Source organism: Bufo bufo, chromosome 6, assembly GCF_905171765.1.
Source record: "Bufo bufo chromosome 6, aBufBuf1.1, whole genome shotgun sequence".
Taxonomy (NCBI): domain Eukaryota; kingdom Metazoa; phylum Chordata; class Amphibia; order Anura; family Bufonidae; genus Bufo; species Bufo bufo.
In genome coordinates, this window is record NC_053394.1 from 108,140,134 (window position 1) to 108,161,593 (window position 21,460).

The following is a 21,460-nucleotide window of genomic DNA, read 5'->3' on the forward strand; positions in this document are numbered from 1 at the left end:
ACCGGTATGCCACACAATTTATATCCGCCAACCCGGGAAGCTTTTATGCCCAGCCTTTCCGGTGGAAACCAGTCCAAGTTTCCGAACTTAAAATTTTTTTGGGCCTTCTCCTCAACATGGGCCTGACAAAAAAGCATGAATTGCGGTCATATTGGTCCACGCACCCGATTCATCACATGCCCATGTTCTCTGCTGCTATGTCCAGGGCACGATTTGAGGCCATCCTCCGTTTCTTGCATTTTAGCGACACCACCTCCCGTCCCAGAGGCCACCCAGCTTTTGACCGGCTCCACAAAATTCGGCCCCTCAGAGACCATTTCAACCAGAAATTTGCAGATTTGTATACCCCCGAGCAAAACATCTGCGTAGACGAGTCCCTAATACATTTTACCGGGCGCCTTGGCTTCAAACAATACATCCCAAGCAAGCGTGCCTGGTATGGGGTCAAATTGTATAAGCTCTGTGAAAGGGCCACAGGCTATACCCACAAATTTCGGATCTATGAGGGAAAAGATCAGACCCTGGAGCCGGTCGGTTGCCCTGACTACCTGGGGAGCAGTGGGAAGACAGTCTGGGACTTGGTGTCACCCTTATTCGGCAAGGGGTACCATCTTTATGTGGACAATTTCTACACAAGTGTGGCCCTCTTTAGGCATTTGTTTCTAGAACGGATTTGCGCCTGTGGCACCGCGCGAACTAGTCGCGTGGGCTTCCCCCAACGGCTTGTAACCACCCGTCTTGCAAGGGGGGAGAGGGCTGCCTTGTGTAACGAAGAACTGCTCGCGGTGAAATGGAGAGACAAGCGTGACGTTTACATGCTCTCCTCCATTCACGCAGACACGACAATCCAAATTGAGCGAGCAACCCGTGTCATTGAAAAGCCCCTCTGTGTCCACGACTATAATGCGCTCATGGGAGGGGTGGACTTCAATGACCAGATGTTGTCTCCGTATTTAGTTTCCCGCAGAACCAGACGCTGGTATAAGAAGGTGTCTGTATATTTAATTCAATTGGCGCTGTATAATAGTTTTGTTCTCTACAGTAAGGCTGGGAGAACACGATCCTTCCTCAAATTCCAGGAAGAGATCATCGAGAACCTCCTTTATCCAGGAGGTTCCGTGGCCCCATCCACCAGTGTAGTTAGCCGTCTACACGAGCGACATTTCCCCAGTGTCGTTCCTGGTACCTCAACCCAACCGTCACCCCGAAAAAGATGTTGTGTCTGTAGCAGGAGTGGAATAAGGCGTGACACCCGCTATTTCTGTCCTGACTGTCCTGACCACCCTGCCCTATGCTTTGGTGAGTGTTTCCGGAAGTACCACACACAGGTACACCTAGCATAGGGATTGCATCTCACAGGACAGGCACACAGGGCTATTAGGGCCCTTTTACTCACAGCTGCTGCAAACCTCTCCTTTCACCTGGGATAAAGTGCATAACGTACTTCGCCACATCTTTGGGCGATTTGCGCTTTGCACTTTGCACATTGTCCCATGGGGAAGGAGAGGTTTGTTCTATAAAGGTAAAAAAAACTAAACAAAAAAAAAATTACCGTTCAGTTAAAAAAGTTAAAAAAAAGTTTCTATGTTCTGTTCAACAGTTAATAAATTTATTGCGTTGCGGCCTGGTTTTTTCTTTTTTGTTTTGTTTTTTTTACCTTCCAGGTGGACCAACCGATCGACTAGCTGCAGCACTGATGTGCATTCGGACAGAAGCATTGCGCTGCTGTCAGATTACACGCAAGTCGGTGTATGCGGCGCTGCAAGACGAGATTTCTCCTCTGCAGTAAAAGATACGTTTGCCGAGGCATATGAGCTGAGGAGGTGGCAGTGTTCATATACTTTGGCAAACACTTTGTATATATATAAAAAAAAATCCCGGCAATGATTTATTCATCCACATCGATTGATGTGAATGGAGAAATCGGGTTTGCCAGGGCATACGAGCTAAGTGGGTATGGATGTTGGGCGGAGCTCCTATGTCCTGGCAGACGCCTTTCCCCTCCTTATTCTTTTTTTGGCAGAGATTTTTTCATCCACATTGATCGATGCGAATGAAGAAATCTGTGCCGTTAATTTTTTTCTTTCAGCCCAGAGGCTGAACGGAAAAAAAAAATCTCATTACCTGTATGCTCAATATAAGGAGAATAGCAGAAACTCCTAATGCTGGGCATACATGTAATGATTGCGGAGACCCTCAAATGCCAGGGCAGTACAAACACCCCACAAATAACACCATTTTGGAAAGAAGACACCCCAAGGTATTCGCTGAGGGGCATATTGAGTCCATGAAAGATTGAAATTTTTGTCCCAAGTTAGCGGAAAGGGAGACTTTGTGAGAAAAAAATCAAAAAAATCAATTTCCGCTAACTTGTGCCCAAAAATTTTTTTTTCTATGAACTCGCCATGCCCTTCATTGAATACCTTGGGGTGTCTTCTTTCCAAAATAGGGTCACAAGTGGGGTATTTATACTGCCCTGGCATTTTAGGGGCCCCAAAGCGTGAGAAGAAGTCTGGTATCCAAATGTCTAAACTATATATTAGGCCTCATGCACACGACCGTTGTGTGCACCCGTGGCCGTTGTGCCGTTTTCCGTTTTTTTTCGCGGACCCATTGACTTTCAATGGGTCCGTGGAAAAATCGGAAAATGCACCGTTTTGCAGCCGCATCCGTGATCCGTGTTTCCTGGCCGTGAAAAAAATATGACCTGTCCTATTTTTTTCACGGCCAACGGTTCACGGACCCATTCAAGTCAATGGGTCCGTGAAAGAACACGGATGCACACAAGATTGGCATCCGTGTCCGTGATCCGTGGCCGTAGTTTAGTTTTTATACAGACGGATCCGAAGATCCGTCTGCATAAAGCTTTTTCAAAGCTGAGTTTTCACTTCGTGAAAACTCAGAACCGACAGTATATTCTAACACAGAAGCGTTCCCATGGTGATGGGGACGCTTCTAGTTAGAATACACTACAAACTGTGTACAAGACTGCCCCCTGCTGCCTGGCAGCACCCGATCTCTTACAGGGGGCCGTGATCAGCACAATTAACCCCTTCAGGTGAATATCATTGGTGGCCAGTGCGGCCCCCCCCCCCCCTCCCTCTATTGTAATAATTCGTTGGTGGCACAGTGTGCGCCCCCCCCCTCCCTCCCTCCATTGTAATAATTCGTTGGTGGCACAGTGTGCGCCCCCCCCCCCTTCCTCCCTCTATTGTAATAAATCGTTGGTGGCACAGTGTGCGCCCCCCATTGCCCCCCCCCCTCCCTCTATAGCATTAACAACGTTGGTGGCCAGTGTGCGGCCTCCCATCTCCCCCCCCCCATCATTGGTGGCAGCGGAGTTCCGATCGGAGTCCCAGTTTAATCGCTGGGGCTCCGATCGGTAACCATGGCAACCAGGACGCTACTACAGTCCTCGTTGCCATGGTTACTTAGCAATAGTACAATAGTTGAAGATTCATACTTACCTGCTGCTGCGATGTTCGTGTCCGGCCGGGAGCTCCACCTACTGGTAAGTGACAGTGACAGGTCTGTGCGGCGCATTGCTAAATGAACCGTCACTTACCAGTAGGAGGAGCTCCCGGCCGGACACGAACATCACATCTCCCAGGTAAGTATGAATCTTGTACTATTGCTAGTAACCCGCTGCCACCAATGATCGGGGGGGGGGGGGGGGGGGGGGGCGCAAGATGGGAGGCCGCACACTGGCCACCAATGTTGTTAATGCTATAGAGGGAGGGGGGCCAATAATTGCCACCAACGATTGATTACAATAGAGGGAGGAAGGGGGGGGGGCGCACACTGTGCCACCAACGAATTATTACAATAGAGGGAGGAAGGGGGGGCACACTGTGCCACCAACGAATTATTACAATAGAGGGAGGAAGGGGGGGGGGGCACACTGTGCCACCAACGAATTATTACAATAGAGGGAGGAAGGGGGGGGGGCCACACTGGCCACCAATGATATTCAAACTGGGGAGGGGGGGGTCTGCCCCCTGCTGCCTGGCAGCCCTGATCTCTTACAGGGGGATATGATAGTACAATTAACCCCTTCAGGTGCGGCACCTGAGGGGTTAATTGTGCTGATCACGGCCCCCTGTAAGAGATCGGATGCTGCTAGGCAGCAGGGGGCAGTCATGTACACAGTTTGTAGTATATTCTAACTAGAAGCGTCCCCATCACCATGGGAACGCCTCTGTGTTAGAATATACTGTCGGAAATGAGGTTTCACGATCTAACTCATATCCGACAGTATATTCTAACATAGAGGCGTTCCCATGGTGATGGGGACGCTTCAAGTTAAAATATACCATCGGATTTGAGAAAACTCCGATCTGATGGTATAAAAGGGACTCCGGACTTTACATTGAAAGTCAATGGGGACGGATCCGTTTGAAATGGCACCATATTGTGTCAACGTCAAACGGATCCGTCCCCATTGACTTGCATTGTAATTCAGGACGGATCCGTTTGGCTCCGCACGGCCAGGCGGACACCAAAATGACTTTTTTTTTCATGTCCGTGGATCCGCCAAAAATCAAGGAAGACCCACGGACGAAAAAACGGTCACGGATCACGGACCTACGGACCCTGTTTTTGCGGACCGTGAAAAAAAACGTTTGTGTGCATGAGGCCTTAATCTGCAAATTTCACTGCATTTTCAATGTGACAGTTTCTTTCAAAGACTTTCTGGATTATCGGAGGTCACAGTAAAGAAATTTCACTGTAATAGCATTTTATGAACACCTTTAAATTTATACTGAATCCTTTTCCATAAAACTATATATTAATCTGCCCAGCTTCTCCTGCTCTGTACAGTACCTATCTGTCTGCAGCTCAAGAACCATGGTCAGTGTAACAGGTTCTCTTTAAATGACTAATTCTACTAATTACTACTCCTTAGTCCTCATGCACACGGCCGTTGCCCGGCCGTGGCCGTATTGCGGACCGCACACAGCGGTTCCGCAATAAACGGGCATCGGCCATGTGCACCCCGCACCACGGATGTGGACCCATTTACTTGAATGGGTCCGTAATCCGGAGCTGTGGTGTGGAACGGAGGCACGGAACCCCACGGAAGCACTATGGCGTGCTCCAGTGGTGTTTCTGTCTGTACCTCCGCACCGCAAAAAAATAGAACTTGTTCTGTTTTTTTACGGTGCGGACAGATCACGGACCCATTCAAGTTGAATGGGTCTGGATCCGTCACAGCTGCTGCACGGATGGGGCCCATGCATTGGGGACCGCAAATTGCTTTCACATTAGCGTTTTCAATTCCGCTATTGACATCTGTCATAGGATCTCAATAGTGGAAGAAAACGCTTCCGTTTTGTCCCCATTCATTGTCAATGGGGACAAAACTGAACTGAACGATACTGAATGCACCAATAGAAAACGGATCCGTCCCCCATTGACTTTCAATGGTGTTCATGACGGATCTGTCATGGCTATAGAAGACATAATACAACCGGATTCATTCATGACGGATGCATGCGGTTGTACTATTGTAACAGAAGCGTTTTTGCAGATCCATGACAGATCAGCAAAAAAAGCTAATGTGAAACTAGCCTTAGGGCTCGTTCACACGAAAGTTTTTTGCGTTCCGTATACGGGTCGTTTATTGCGTTCCGTATACGGTCCGTATACAGAACCATTTATTTCAATGGGTCCGCAAAAAAAAAACGGAATGTACTCCTTGAGCATTCCATTTCCGTATGTCCGCATTTCCGTTCCGCTACATTTTGAGTCTTGTCCTATTATTACAGCTTTGTATTATACTTCAGAGCTGCACTCACTGGTGGTGGAGTCACTGTGTATATAGACATTACTTATCCTGTACTGACCCTGAGTTACATCCTGCATTATACTACAGAGCTGCACTTACTATTCTGCTGGTGGAGTCACTGTATACATACATTAAATAAGGCCTCATGCACACGACCGTTGTTGTGTTCCGTTCCGCAAAATGGGGTTCTGTTGATCCCCAGACATGAAGGAAAGTAAAAAAAAGTCTAAGTCAAGTTTGCCATGCAAATGATAGGAAAAAAAGGACGCGGACGCAGATGACAATCTTGTGTGCCTCCATGTTTTTTCACGGTCCCATTGACTTGAATGGGTCCGCGAACCGTTTTCCGTAAAAAAAATAGGACAGGTTATATTTTTTTGACAGACTGGAACCACAGATCGCGGACGACAAACGGTGCATTAGCGGAGTTTTCAACGGACCCATTGAAAGTCAATGGGTCCGCAGAAAATCACGAAAAACGGAACAGCGGACACGGAATAAAACAACGGTCGTGTGCATGAGGCCTTATCCTGTACTGATCCTGAGTTACACCCTATATCATACTCCAGAGCTACACTCGCTATTCTGCTGGTGCAGTCACTGTGTACATACATTGCCGCATTCACCTGAGTGGATTTTTATTGCAGGTCCTTACAATTATGTAACTTAAAGGGGTTGTGCAAAACTTAAATTGTGCAAAAATGTATCCCCAATCTACAGAATGGCGGTCCCGTTTCCTCATTCTGAATTTAGCTTGTTGTGCATGTGCACTGCCACTCTATTCATTCTTTATGGGAGAACAGAGTACAGCGCTCTCTGGCGCTCCCATAGAGAATGGAGTGACAGTGCGCATGCATAACCTGCCGCTTCATCAGAACAGGAGAATGGGACCCTTGCTCTTGGGATCAGTGGAGGTCCCAGCACCCTGTGATTAGAGGAAACTTCAAAATGTGCCACAACTCCTTTTAAAGCGCCTGTGTCCCAGTGTAAAATCTGTACCAAGGCTCCCTACCTACCAACCTACCTAGTAATTTTTTATATTAGTGTCTTGTTTTGTTATAGACAGACCTTGGACCCCCTCAGGCACCTGGGCCAGGGTGTGACTGCTACCTGTACACCCTCTATGGCTACATCCATAGTGGGGGGGGGGGGGGGGGCATGCCTCGTAGCTCCTATTTCTGCCTGATGTGATGCTGATGTTGCCTTGCAGCGCTAGGGTTCTGGGTTCCAAAATGGCCAAGAGCAACATCTGCCTGGAGTCTGTAGATTGTCCCCCTGTATAGGCGTTTCGTTCCATACTCCAAAAACTCCCTGATAGGGGATTCAGATTGTGAGCCCCACTCGGGACAGTGAGCGGTGACAACGTCTGTACAGTACTGCAGCATGTGCTGGCGCTAACAATATGCCACTACTTCTTTTGATGAGAATACTCCTTTAAAGGGGTTGTCCATATTTTTCAAACCAGCACCTGGATCTGAATACTTCTGTAACTGCATGTAATTAAACACAGAGTAAAGGCACTCTGGGCCAGATTTATCATTAGCTCAAGTCAAAATAATGGAGTGAAAAAGTTGCAAATTTTTGCGCAGTCGCTAAAACTGCGCAAAAATGTGCGACTTTTATTGGCTCTGCACTATGCCCGCCAGTTTTCTGAAAGTGGGCGTGTTTTCTCATGTAAATTAATCTCTAGACAGATTTACTATTGTGACAATTTAAAAAGTCGCAAAAAATTGCGCAATTTCACTCCAGTGAGGACCATGCTTATCTTATGCGACTTTTTAATAGAACATGCGACTTTTTGGTAAAGACGTGCGACTTTTGTAAAGCCGCTTTTTTACGAGTCCCTATCAGATTGGAACTGTTTCATTGGAGTCCAGGAGAAATGGGATTACTTAAAAGTGGCACTATTGAAGGCAACAAAAAATTGCATTAGGCTTTTCAGTAAAAGGAAAAAAAGGAAGAGACCACTGTGGTACTCAGCAGAAGTGGCCAAAATCATTAAAAACAAAAAGATAGCATTTAGGAATTATAAAAAAAACAAAAAAACGAGGATGACAGGTAAATTTATAAGATTAGGCAGAGAGAGACCAAACAAGTTATAAGAGCTTCTAAAGCACAGGCAGAAGAGAAATTAGCTCAGTCAGGGAAAAAAGGCGATAAGGCATTCTTCAGATACATAAATGAAAAAAGGAAACTAAAACAAGGAATTACAAAATTAGAAACAAAAAAAGGAAGGTATATATATGGAAGAAGATAAAGAACTAGCTGACTGCCTCATTGAATACTTCTGTTCAGTTTTTACAAAGGAAAATGAAGGAAAAGGACCTCAGTTAGGAAAGAAGACTAATGAATCTTTTGATGCACAAATTAATACAAATAAGTCACAGGGGCCTGATGGGATACACCCAAAGCTATTAAAAGAGCTCAGCGGTGAACTAGCAAAACCACTAAGGCCCCTTTCACACGAGAGAGTATTCCGCGCAGATGCGATGCGGGAGGTGAACGCATTGCACCCGCACTGAATACCGACCCATTCATTTCTATGGGGCTGTTCACATGAGCGGTGATTTTCACGCATCACTTATGCGTTGCGTGAAAATCGCAGCATGTTCTATATTCTGCGTTTTTCACGCAACACAGGCCCCATAGAAGTGAATGAGGTTGCGTGAAAATCGCAAGCATCCGCAAGCAAGTGCGGATGCGGTGCGATTTTCACGCACGGTTGCTAGGAGACGATCGGGATGGAGACCCGATCATTATTATTTTCCCTTATAACATGGTTATAAGGGAAAATAATAGCATTCTGAATACAGAATGCATAGTAAAATAGCGCTGGAGGGGTTAAAAAAATAAATAATTTAACTCACCTTAAAGAGGACCTTTCACCGATTCTTACCCTATGAACTAAGTATACATACATGTGGAGCGGCGCCCGGGGATCTCTCTGCACTTACTATTATCCCCGGGCGCCGCTCCGTTCTCCTGCTATGTCCTTCGGTATCTCCGTTCCCTAAGTTATGGTAGGCGGAGTCTGCCCTAGCGCTGGCCAATCGCATTGCAGAGCTCACAGCCTGGGAGAAAATAACCTCCCAGGCTGTGAGCTCTGCGCTGCGATTGGCCAGCGCTAGGGCAGACTCCGCCTACCATAACTTAGGGACTGGTATCTCCGCCTACTATAACTTAGTGAGCGGAGATACCGGAGGGCATAGCAGGAGAACGGAGCGGCGCCCGGGGATAATAGTAAGTGCAGTGAGATCCCCGGGCGCCGCTCTACATATCTGTATAGTTAGTTCATAGGGTAAGAATCGGTGAAAGGTCCTCTTTAATCCACTTGCTCGCGTAGCCCGGCATCTCCTTGTGTCTCCTTTGTTGAAAGACCTGTGGTGAGCATTAATTATAGTTCAAGGACCTGTGATGACGTCACTCCGGTCATCACATGGTACGTCACATGATCTTTTACCATGGTGAATCACCATGGTAAAAGATCATGTGACGTACCATGTGATGACCGGAGTGACGTCATCACAGGTCCTTGAACTATAATTAATGCTCACCACAGGTCTTTCAACAAAGGAGACACAAGGAGATGCCGGGCTACGCGAGCAAGTGGATTAAGGTGAGTTAAATTATTTTTTATTTTTTTTTAACCCCTCCAGCGCTATTTTACTTTGCATTCTGTTTTTCAGAATGCTATTATTTTCCCTTATAACCATGTTATAAGGGAAAATAATACTATTTACAGAACACCGATCCCAAGCCCGAACTTCTGTGAAGAAGTTCGGGTTTTGGTACCAAACACGCACGATTTTTCTCACGCGAGTGCAAAACGCATTACAATGTTTTGCACTCGAGCGGAACAATCGCGGGTGTTTCCGCAACACACCCGCACATTTTTCCGCAACGCCCGTGTGAAAGAGGCCTAACAGATTTTTTTAACCAATCACTGGCAACAGGAGTCGTCCCAGAAGATTGGAAATTAGCAAATGTTGTGCCCATTCACAAGAAAGGTAGTAGTGAGGAATTGGGCAACTATAGGCCATTAAGACTGACATCAATAGTGGGGAAATTAATGGAAACCATACTTAAAGAGGACCTTTCACCCATTATGACAATGTGAACTAAGTATACATACATGGAGAGCGGCACCCGGGGATCTCACTGCACTTACTATTATCCCCGGGCGCTGCTCCGTTCTCCCGTTATGCCCTCCGGTATCTTCGCTCACTAAGTTATGGTAGGCGGAGATTTCAGTCACTAAGTTATGGTAGGCGGAGTCAGCCCTTGTTCTGCTGTAGCGCTGGCCAATCGCAGCGCAGAGCTCACAGCCTGGGATGTTCTTTTCTCCCAGGCTGTGAGCTCTGCAATGCGATTGGCCAGCGCTACAGCAGAACAAGGGCAGACTCCGCCTACCATAACTTTGTGAACGAAGATACCAGAGGGCATAGCAGGAGAACGGAGCAGCGCCCAGGGATAATAGTAAGTGCAGTGAGATCCCCGAGCGCCGCTCTCCATGTCTGTATACTTAGTTCACATTGTCATAATGGGTGAAAGGTCCTCTTTAAGGAGAGGATTGTGGAACATCTAAAATAGGGAGACAGCTACAATAGAAATTACACACCTCCTGAGCTGTGATGGGGAGACAGCTACAATAGAAATGACACACCTCCTGAGCTGTGATGGGGAGAGAGCTGCAGCAGAAAGAACACGCCTCCTGTGAAAGTACACTCCCCCTGAGCTTTCAGCTTCATATAAATCAGGCAGAGCAATGAATGTGGAGATCTCTGGATCCATGTGAGGTACCGGGCTGGTTAGAGATTGTCATATACTGTATGATATCGGATTTTCTCTTTTTACATTACTTATGGGAGAACTCCTTTAAAGGGATTCTGTCACCTGGATTTTAGTGACAGAGCTTTTAACATCATCACATCAGTTTGCTTGTTTTGTATCAAAATATACTAGTATTACTACCCTGTGTAGGAATGTGTTCGCTGAGCCATATGTCATGGATACACATGTCAGCGCCTGGAATCGGCCTCACAGGAAGCACTGCACATGCGCCAGCCAACAATGAGTAGTGAATAAATTAGCAGTGGGGCGGTGCTGGGCTCCAGGAGAAGGGGCGCGTCTGGGCTCCAAAGGCCGGAGGGACAGCTCCTTGGGCTCCTTACTCAGGTAATTACCATATTAATGAAAGCGATTTTCTAGACAAAGGACAACACTTAGGGTAGTAATACTAGTATATTTTAATACAAAACGAGCAGACTGATGTGATGATGTTGAAAGCTCTGTCACTAAAATCCAGGTGACAGAATCCCTTTAAGTGGTTACAGGCTGATGAGATTTTTATTTTTGGAGAACTAGTTAATTATATCTGAATGTAAAATGAACAGTTCTGTAAGAAAATGCTAGATTGTGTCTTGAGGTTGCCACAGCACTTTCCACCATCATCTTCATTATGTGCATAACGAACATTGCCGGGCGCTTCCTCTGCAGCAAGGAGTAGTGAAGAGGACATGGTGCCTGCGGTCCACAAGACGTTCAGTTATGTGTCACTGATAGGAAGTCCAGGGGCTGGGGGATGGGACTGAACTACAACCACCGCCAGAGTATTAATACACCGAGGCTGAAGAGCACGACGTGACTTGTATTTGGTTTGCCAATTTGTGGGAAATGATGACACTGTGAGTGACTGGAAATAAAACCGCTCCCCCGAGCAGAGTGTGGGGGAGCTCCAGCCGCGGAGGTCTCTCCAACTGGGAGACACTGGGGGGAATTTATTACACCAGTCTCAATGAATGGAAAGTACGCTGAAATAATTCAGAATTAATGTTCATTTTCCGTGTGCCAGAAAATGAAATCTACACCAGCAAGGAGCTAGCCTGAACTTCTGGTGTAATGAGCGGGCATGTCGACAGGATTAGATACAGCAGCTGTGCGGAGAGTATCACACATGACAAGCTTAGATATAGCAGCTCGGGTGACACTATCACACATGAGGAGCTTAGATTCAGCAGCTGAGCAGACAGCATCACATGATGGGCTTAGATACAGCAGCTGCGCAGACACTATCACACATGACAGGCTTAGATTCAGGAGCTGCACAGACAGCATCACATGACAAGCTTAGATACAGCAGCTGCGCAGACGCTATCACACATGACCGGCTTAGATACAGCAGCTGCGCAGACGCTATCACACATGACCGGCTTAGATACAGCAGCTGCGCAGACAGTATCACACATAACAGGCTTAGATACAGCAGCTGAGCAAACAGTATCACACATGACAAGCTTAGATATAACAGCTCAGCAGACAGTATCACACATAACAGGCTTGGATACAGAAGCTCAGCAGATGGTATTACGCATAACAGACTTGGATACAGCAGCTGCGCAGACGCTATCACACATGACAGGCTTAGATACAGCAGCTGAGCAGATGGTATTACGCATAACAGGCTTAGATACAGCACCCCAGCAGACAGTATCACACATAAGAGGCTTAGATACAGCAACTAAGCGACATACTGAACCTATAGAAAATGTTATAATGACATTCAATAACATTATGGGCTACGTAGAGCTATGTGTGTGAGGGTGTATCAAACAGTAGGGATGAGCAAATCGACTTTGGATGAAACATCTGAAGTCAATTCGCATAAAACAGTATTTCAATACTGTAAGGAGCGAGCGTTCCGTACAGTATTAGAATGTATTGGCTCCGATGAGCTGAAGTTATTGCTTCGCGAAGTCTCGCGAGACTTTGCGCAATAACTTCATAAATTCATTTGTACTGTAAAAAAACATTTCCCGAACTCGAGTTCGGTTCCAAGATTAGTAATAACTTCGGCTCATCGGAGCCAATACATTCTAATACTGTACGGAGCGCTTGCTCCGTACAGTTTTGAAACAAAGTTTTATGCGATTCGACTTTGGATGTTTCATCCGAAGTCGATTCGCTCATCCCTATCAAACAGGAGGGGTTTAGATACATAGCTCAGCAGACAGTATCATACATGACAGTATTAGATACACCAGCTCAGCAGACGGTATCACACATAGGAGGCTTAGATACAGCAGCTAAGCGACATACTGAACCTATAAAAAATGTTATAATGACATTCAATAACATTATGGGCTACGTAGAGCTATGTGTGTGAGGGTGTATCAAACAGTAAAGGTTTAGATACACAGCTCAGCAGACAGTATCACACATGATAGGATTAGATACACCAGCTCTGCAGATCTATCATTAAAATCAGTCCCATTACAGGATGGGGGTTGTAGTGCTCTGTGGTGTTTTACATGTTATGCTTAGATATACGGCGCAGTGGCTTGTAGCCCACATAATGGGTTTTTATGAAAAATGAACAAACTGTCAAATAATTTTTAAAAACATGATAGACTTGGACACAGTCGCTAAGTAGATCCTATCATACACTACTGGTATAGCCGCGGTCTCAGCAGGTCATGTCACACATGGTAGGCTTAGATACACAGCTGAGAAGAGAGTATCACACAACAGGTTTATGTACATGAGCTCAGCAGACAGCATCACACATGATAAGCTTAGATACACAGATCATAAGACAGTAACACTTATGACACACTTAGATACACAACTGAGCAGACAGTATCACATATGATAGGCTTAGATACACAACTCAGAACAGTATCACACATGATAGGCTTAGATACACAAGGTCAGCAGAGAGCATCACACATGATACTCTTAGATACACAACACAGCAGACAGTATCACACATGATAGGCTTAGATACACAACTCAAAACAGTATCACACATGATATTCTTAGATACACAACTTAGCAGATAGGTTCACACATTATAGGCATAGATACACTGCTCAGCTGAGAAAATCACACATGACAGGCTCACATATACCAGCTTGGTACAGTACCACACATGATCGGGTTAGATACACACAGATCAGAAGAGAGTCCCGCACATGATAGGCTTAGATACACACAGATCAGAAGAGGGTCCCGCACATGATAGGCTTAGATACACACAGATCAGAAGAGTACCGCACATGATAGACCTAGGCCCCCTGCAGACGAGCGTTCCTCCTGCAGAGAGTCCGCAGCGCAGCTCCCGGCCTGACCTCCCAGCACTGACGCCACATAGCATTATATTGATTTATGATGCTATGTAACCCTTAGGCCCCCTGCACACGAACGTGTGCTTCCCATTGCCGTATTGCGGACCCGCAATACACGGGTGCCGTTCCGTGGGCATTCCGCATCACGGATGCGGACCCATTCACTTCAATGGGTCTGCAAATCCGGAGATGCGGAATGGTGCGGAACGGAAGCACGGAACGGAACCCTATGGGAGCACTACAGAGTGCTTCCATGGGGTTTCGTCCCGTACTTCCGTTCCGCAAAAAGATATAACATGTCCTATCTTTTTGCGGAACGGCCGGATCGCGGACCGATTCAAGTGAATGGGTCCGCGATCCGATGTGGCTGCCCCACCGACTGTGTGCAGCATTATGCCAGTGTTATCCAATACATTCCAGAACTGTAAGGGTTACATAGCATCATAAATCAATATAATGCTATGTGACCCCGTCAGTGCTGGGAGGTCAGGCCGGGAGCTGCGCTGCGGACTCGCAGCGTGACCAACGCTCAAGCACAGTATCACACATGACAGGCTTAGGCTACTTTCACACTTGCGTTGTTCTTTTCCGGCACAGAGGTCCGTCACAGGGGCTCTATACCGGAAAAGAACTGATCAGGTATGTCCCCATGCATTCTGAATGGAGGCATTTTTTCCCATAGGAATGTATTAGAATACCGGAATGCCGGATCCGTCCTTCCGGCCTGCGCATGCGCAGACTGAAAAAAAGGTGAAAAAATAAATGCCGGATCCGTTTTTGCCGGATGACACCGGAAAGACGGATCCGGCATTTCAATGCATTTTTCCGACTGATCAGGCATTTTTAAGACTGATCAGGATCCTGATCAGTCTTACTAATGCCATCATTTAGCATACATTTTGCCTGATCCGGCAGGCAGTTCCGGCGACGGAACTGCTTGCCAGATCTCTCTGCCGCAAGTGTGAAAGTAGCCTTAAATACAGATAGTATCACACATGATAGGCTTAGGCTACTTTCACACTAGCGTTCGGGTGTCCGCTCGTGCGCTCCGTTTGAAGGGGCTCACGAGCGGCCCGAACGCATCCGTCTGACCCTAATGCATTCTCAGTGGAGGCGGATCCGCTCAGAATGCATCCGCCTGCCAGCGCTCAGCCTCCGCTCAGTGAGCGGACACCTGAACGCTGCTTGCAGCGAGCGGATCCGTCCAGACTTATAATGGAAGTCAATGGGGACGGATCCGCTTGAATTTAACACAATATGGCTCAATCTTCAAGCGGATCCGTTCCCCATTGTAAAGTCTGGACGGATCCGCTCAGGCTACTTTCAGACTTAGAAAATTTTCTAAGTAATAATGCAGACGGATCCGTTCTGAACGCTAGTGTGAAAGTAGCCTTAGATACATAGCTCGGGGGACTGTATCACACAAGGTTTTGCGTTTTTGTGACACATTTCACCTTTTGCTATAAACCATTTCTCACACCTGATTTCCTTATCAAACCCGGATGGAGGAATCGCAGGGAGGCAGGAGCCTGACCGGCAGTAACCCCCCGCGTCAGACTGTGGAGCAGGCGGCGCTGTCTGGCATCATCATACGATGTTCAACTGCCAGGGAACAGCTAATCAGCAAGCCCCGCATCTCCTGGCGCTGCCCATCAGACGAGCAGCTTGATATTACCACAGACAGAAAGGATGAGCTCTGGGCAATGTACTGATAGAGACGAGCATATGGCGGCTCTGCCCTGTCCCTGCCCGCCGCCCCAGAAGAATTCTTCTCCTACAATGCAGACCCCAAAATGAAATGATCATAAAACAATAGACTATGGAAAACCGCAATATAAGACACTCCAGACCCTATCTAAAAAATGGGAGAGGGGCAGCACTGGGCACACCGGGTACCAGGGCTTATGTGACCTTCATTAGACCCACAGATTGCAGCAGCCAGGAAAAATCTATAAAATGTGCCTGGATGAAAAAATCTAGAATATCATTCCATCAATGATACTCCAAAATGTGAAAAAACATGTCCTACAGAAGGAACTGGACTGTCAGGGGTTAATCTCTAGTTGTCATATTTAAAGGGACAGTACAAGGTCTGCCTAGTGCGAGAGAACAAAAGGATGATTTTTTTGGGCAGATGAGATCTGTCCCTGAGGATGATGGGCCTTCTAGCAGATGAGATGTGTGACATCATCAGGTCTCATCATATAATCCGGCGCTCCACCCACTGCAATGTTTGTACATATCTGTGATGACATCCATGAAAGGATGGTCAATGGTTAGGTTGGCCACTTGCTTCACCTCAAAAAGGACGACATTGTAGGCCACGCCTCAACCCCGCTAAGCTTCACTAAGCCACACCTCTCTCCCAGTAACGGTGCTTTGCAAAAGAATAAAAAGACAGGAGGACCTTAAAGGGGTCGTGTCACTTCAGCAAGTGGCATTTATTATGTAGAGAAAGTTAATACAAGGCACTTACTAATGTATTGTGATTGTCCATATTGCCTCCTTTTCTGGCTTGATTAATTTTTTCAGAACATTATACACTTCTCGTTTCCATAGTTACGACCACTTTGCAGTCCGACAGCAGTGGCTGTGCTTGCGCACTATAGGGAAAAGTGCACAATTATGTGCATGCCCATGGTCCGAGCCACCAGAGAGGCTGGCACTTTTTCCTATAGTGTGCAAGCACGACCACCACTGATGGATTGTTGGGTGGTCGTCACCATGAAAACAAGAAGTGTATAATGTGATGGAAAAATAAATCCAGCCAGCAAAGGAAGCAATATGGACAATCACAATACATTAGTAAGTGCCTTGTATTAACTTCCTCTACCTGATAAATGCTATTGCTGAAGTGAGACAACCCCTTTAAGGTGAACTGAGTGCAGCCTTCTCTTCAAACAGCTGATCGGCAGGGGAGCCACATGTCGGACCGATCTGATATTGATGACCTATCCTAAAGATACGTCATCAATATTAAAATCCTGGAGAACCCCTTTAAAGGGGTATTCCCATCATAGACAATGGGGGCATATCGCTAGCATATGCCCCCATTGCTTGATAGGTGCGGGTCCCGCCGCTGGGACCCGCACCTATATTGAGAACGGAGTGGGGAGCGCTGTGGCTGGAGGACCCCAGATTTCCACCACCAATCGCTAATCCCCGCCTCGCCCACAGAAGTGAATGGGAGCGTACCGAGCATGCGCGGCCCATTCTCCCATTCATTTCTATGAGGCCAGGGCTCGGCTATTTTCGGCGGCCCCATAGAAATGAATGGAGGGTGGCTGCGCATGCGCAGTGCACCCTCCATCGCTTTCGGGGCTCCGTTCTCGATATAGGTGCAGGTCTCAGCGGTTGGACCCGCACCTATCAGACAATGGGGGCATATCCTAGCGATATGCCCCCATTGTCTGAAATGGGAAAACCCCTTTAAGAGTTTGTTTAGGTTTTACAAGCCATATTGAGGGCACACTGCCTCCTGAACAGGGTCTAGCTGAGGGGAACATCCAGGTTACCAGCCATATTGATTTCTATTCAAATAGGAGAAGTTTGCTACTTCCTGCCTAGGGCTACTTTCACACTAGCGTTTTTATTGGATCCGGCAAAAACGCGTTTCCGTTCCTGATAATACAACCGTCTGCATACGTTATGAACGGATCCAGTTGTATTATCTTTAACATTGCCAAGACGAATCTGTCATGAACTCTATGTTGTGTAAGAGAAAACGGATCCGTCCCCATTGACTTGCATTGTGGGTCATGATGGATCGGTCTTGCGCCGCATCTCAGGAAGGAAAGAAAACCGCAGCATGCCGCTCTCCGGCATGAGAACGGAACGGAATGCATTTTGGAGCATTCCATTCTGCTCCGTTACGTTTTGTCCCCATTGACAATGAATGGGGACAAAACGGAAGCGTTTTTTTCCGGTATAGAGACCCTATGACGGATCTCAATACCGGAAAATAGAAACGCTAGTGTGAAAGTAGCCTCACACTTCTGCAGCCTTAGGCCACTTTCACACAGTCAGTGTTTAATCAGTGATTTTCATCAAGGTTGTGAGCCAAAGGCCTCATGCACACGACTGTTGTGTGTTTTGCGGTCCGCAAAGTGCAGATCCGCAAAACACAGATGGCGTCTGTGTGCGTTCCGCAATTTGCGGAACGGCGTGGACAGCCATTCTTATAACTGCCTATTCTTGTCTGCAAAACGGACAAGAATAGGACAGGTTATTTATTTTTTTGCGGACCACGGAACGGAGCAACGGATGCGGAACATGGAGTGCTGTCCGCATCTTTTGCGGCCCCATTGAAGTGAATGGGTCCGCATCCAAGCCGCAAATACTGCGGTTCGGATGCGGACCAAAACAACGGTCGTGTGCATGAGGCCAAAACCACACAGAACAGGTGCAAGTCTTCCCATTATACCTTATCTCTGTGTAACCTCCAGTCCTGGTTTTGGCTCACAATCACTGACCAAACACTGACCAAACACTGTGTGAAAGCGGCCTTAGTTTTCTAATCATGTACAAACCCTTTCATCTACCTACCTACCTACCTACCCGTAACCTCTATAGCTATAACTGCCACTATGGAACAGAGGGGAATAAGGCTCCACTGACCCTGACCCATGATCACCGCCATAAATTAATGATTTTTCAGGTTAACTTATCACTATGTGGAGTCATAATGTGAGATTAGAGATGACACGTAGCCTTCTCTAATCCTTTGCAAAAGGCCTCATTCACACGACTGTATCCGGTCTGCAAATCACAGATCCGCAAAATAAAGATGTGGTCTGTGCGCTGGCCGCATCTTTTTTTGCGGACCTATTGTCTTCAATGGGTCCGTGGTCTGCAATTGACAGCCAAGTATAGGACATGTTCTTTCTTTTTGCGGAACAGACATATGGATGCGGAAAGCACATGGACGATCCGTGTATCTGTTCCGCATCTGATGTAGGCCTATTGTGTGCTGCCCTTTTTGGAGTGCTGCCCTTTTTGTTACTTTTATATATATATCTGTATATATAAAGCTTAAAGGGGATTTTCCTGGACTTACATAATGATGACCTATCCAGCACCCCAACCAACCAGCTGTTAGAAGAGGCTGTGGCTCCTTCCTAGGCCTGTGATGTCCTGTCCATTGCTCACAAGGCCACTGCGCAGCACAGTCCCATTCAGGTGAATTGGACCGAGCTGCAATACCAAGCTCAGCCACTATACGATGTATAGCGCTGTGACTATAAAGGGTCATCATGCTTATTGTGGTCCCTTCAAACAGCTCATCGATAGGGCTGCCGGGTATCAGACCCCCACCAATCAGATAGAGATCGCCTATCCGAAGGACAGGCAGGTCACCAATATGTAAGTTTCAGAAACCACCCTTTAAAGGGGTTGTCCACTTTTTTTTGTTTATATCTGGCTCACAGTGGGGTAAAAATAAAAAAAATTCAAAATCCATACGCACCCCTACCGATCTGCCACCGATGCCATGCTGACACTTACCAGTCCCCACTGCTCTCCACTTTCTGGGCTTGGCACACATGCAGGAAATGGCAGGAGATACCAGCTCAGCCAATCACCGCCTGCAGTGGTGACCCACCTTTGCCAGCAACTGGCTGAGCGGGCATTTCCACTGGGTCAAGCTCGGATCAGGAAGGGGAGAAGCAGTAATTGTCAGAAGAGCGGTGGCGGGGGAGGAAGGAGTTTTTACTTTTTTTTTTTTACCCGCTGATAATCAACATGTGATTGTAAAATACTTGGTGTTTTAACTCCTGATCATTTCAAGACTTCTGCTTGCAGTCAGTAAATGGAGCCATTTAAAAGGTTAAAAAAACAATGCAAAGCTGATACTTCTCACAGTGGAGGGTTTGCTACAATTGTGTGACATCTAGCTAACTATATTCCTTTTATTTGCACAGCACTGACACATTGTAGCAGACCATCAAGACAGGAGCAGTAGACGTGTTGGGGGGGGGGGGGAATTAAGCAAGATGTTCCCATTCAATGGCAGCATGCAGAGATATGGAAAATAAAGAGGAACTGATACACAGCACAGCATGATATCATTACCAAAGAAGGCAATGTCAGTCCAGAGGTTCACAGCTGGCATGGGGGGGGGGGGGGCATGTGCCTGGCAATAGGGGATAGATAGATGCATAGATAGAGATCATATGAGAGATAGATACGCGATGAAGGAAGAGCACATGACGCACACTTCCATATTGGGGGAATACCTGTGTAGTGGTGCAGATGCTGCTGCAAATAACGTCCTCCCTGCGATGATGTGGACGCCCCTGGAAGGATGGATCCGCTGGACCAGCCGCTCACCTCTGCTTCTCCTCTGTCTCTGACACTTCGTTCCCATTCACTCACCGCGCCCCTCCCCTCATCCTTGGCCGACATGCCATTCAGCCAATCAGCGGCGCCACTCAAACAGAACCTGCGGCCCTTCAGCCAATCAGGATCATTAACACGGCGAGCCCCTAACTGCATAGTGACATTTGGACCGTGTTGGATGCGAAGCGCTTCCAGCTCGAAGAGTGACGTCACCATGCCCCACCCATCGGCTAGAAATAGATGAAAGAGCAGCGAGATCTGTGCAGGTGTGTGGGGGACAGCGGGAAGTTAGTCACGTGTCTAAGGGCCAGGGCGCGGGAAGCCGTCCCTGTGTTCTTCTGAGGTAATTTCAGGAGGTTTTTGTAATGTAAGGGTGAGGTAACAGACACAACTTATCAATACAGGAGGCCTCAATATCTGTGGCGGCCCTATGCGTTTTAGGTGGTTGGAGGTTAAAAAAGGTTGTACAGTATTAGATAAACATTGGAGACAAAGGGGCAGAGCTGCTATACGTCACACAACCTGTGGACAGGGGTGGCGCTGTTTTTTATCTAATCCTGGACAACCCCTTTAAAGTTACAGGCAGACTGCAGTAGATGGCATTTAACTCCTTGATGACCAGACCTGAAAAGGTCTTAAAGGGTTTCTGTCACCAGATTTAACCCTATTAACCACCTCAGCTCCCCTAGCTTAAACACCCTTAATGACCAGGCCACTTTTTACACTTCTGCACTACACTACTTTCACCGTTTATTGCTCGGTCATGCAACTTACCACCCACATGAATTTTACCTCCTTTTCTTCTCACTAATAGAGCTTTCATTTGGTGGTATTTCATTGCTGCTGACATTTTTACTTTTTTTGTTATTAATCGAAATTTACAGATTTCTTTGCAAAAAAATGACATTTTTCACTTTCAGTTGTAAATTTTTTTTTAAAAAAAACGACATCCATATATAATTTTTTCTCTAAATTTATTGTTCTACATGTCTTTGATTAAAAAAAAATGTTTGGGTAAAAAAAAAAAATGGTTTGGATAAAAGTTATAGCGTTTACAAACTATGGTACAAAAATGTGAATTTCCGCTTTTTGAAGCAGCTCTGACTTTCTGAGCACCTGTCATGTTTCCTGAGGTCCTACAATGCCCAGACAGTACAAACACCCCACAAATGACCCCATTTCGGAAAGTAGACACCCCAAGGTATTCGCTGAT

The 21,460-nt window shown here is 46.7% G+C and overlaps 1 protein-coding gene across 1 annotated transcript in view; it reads right to left on the reverse strand.

Annotated features, from left to right (window-relative positions):
* The window catches only part of SLCO4A1 (solute carrier organic anion transporter family member 4A1), a 108,563-nt gene extending 88,239 nt beyond the window's left edge, over window positions 1-20,324 (reverse strand). The window contains exon 1 of the mRNA XM_040437762.1: window positions 20,145-20,324. Coding sequence (XP_040293696.1) covers window positions 20,145-20,313 — 169 coding nt within the window. The 5' untranslated portion in view covers window positions 20,314-20,324. The remainder of the gene's footprint in view (window positions 1-20,144) is intronic.
* Between the last annotated feature and the right edge of the window lie 1,136 nt (window positions 20,325-21,460).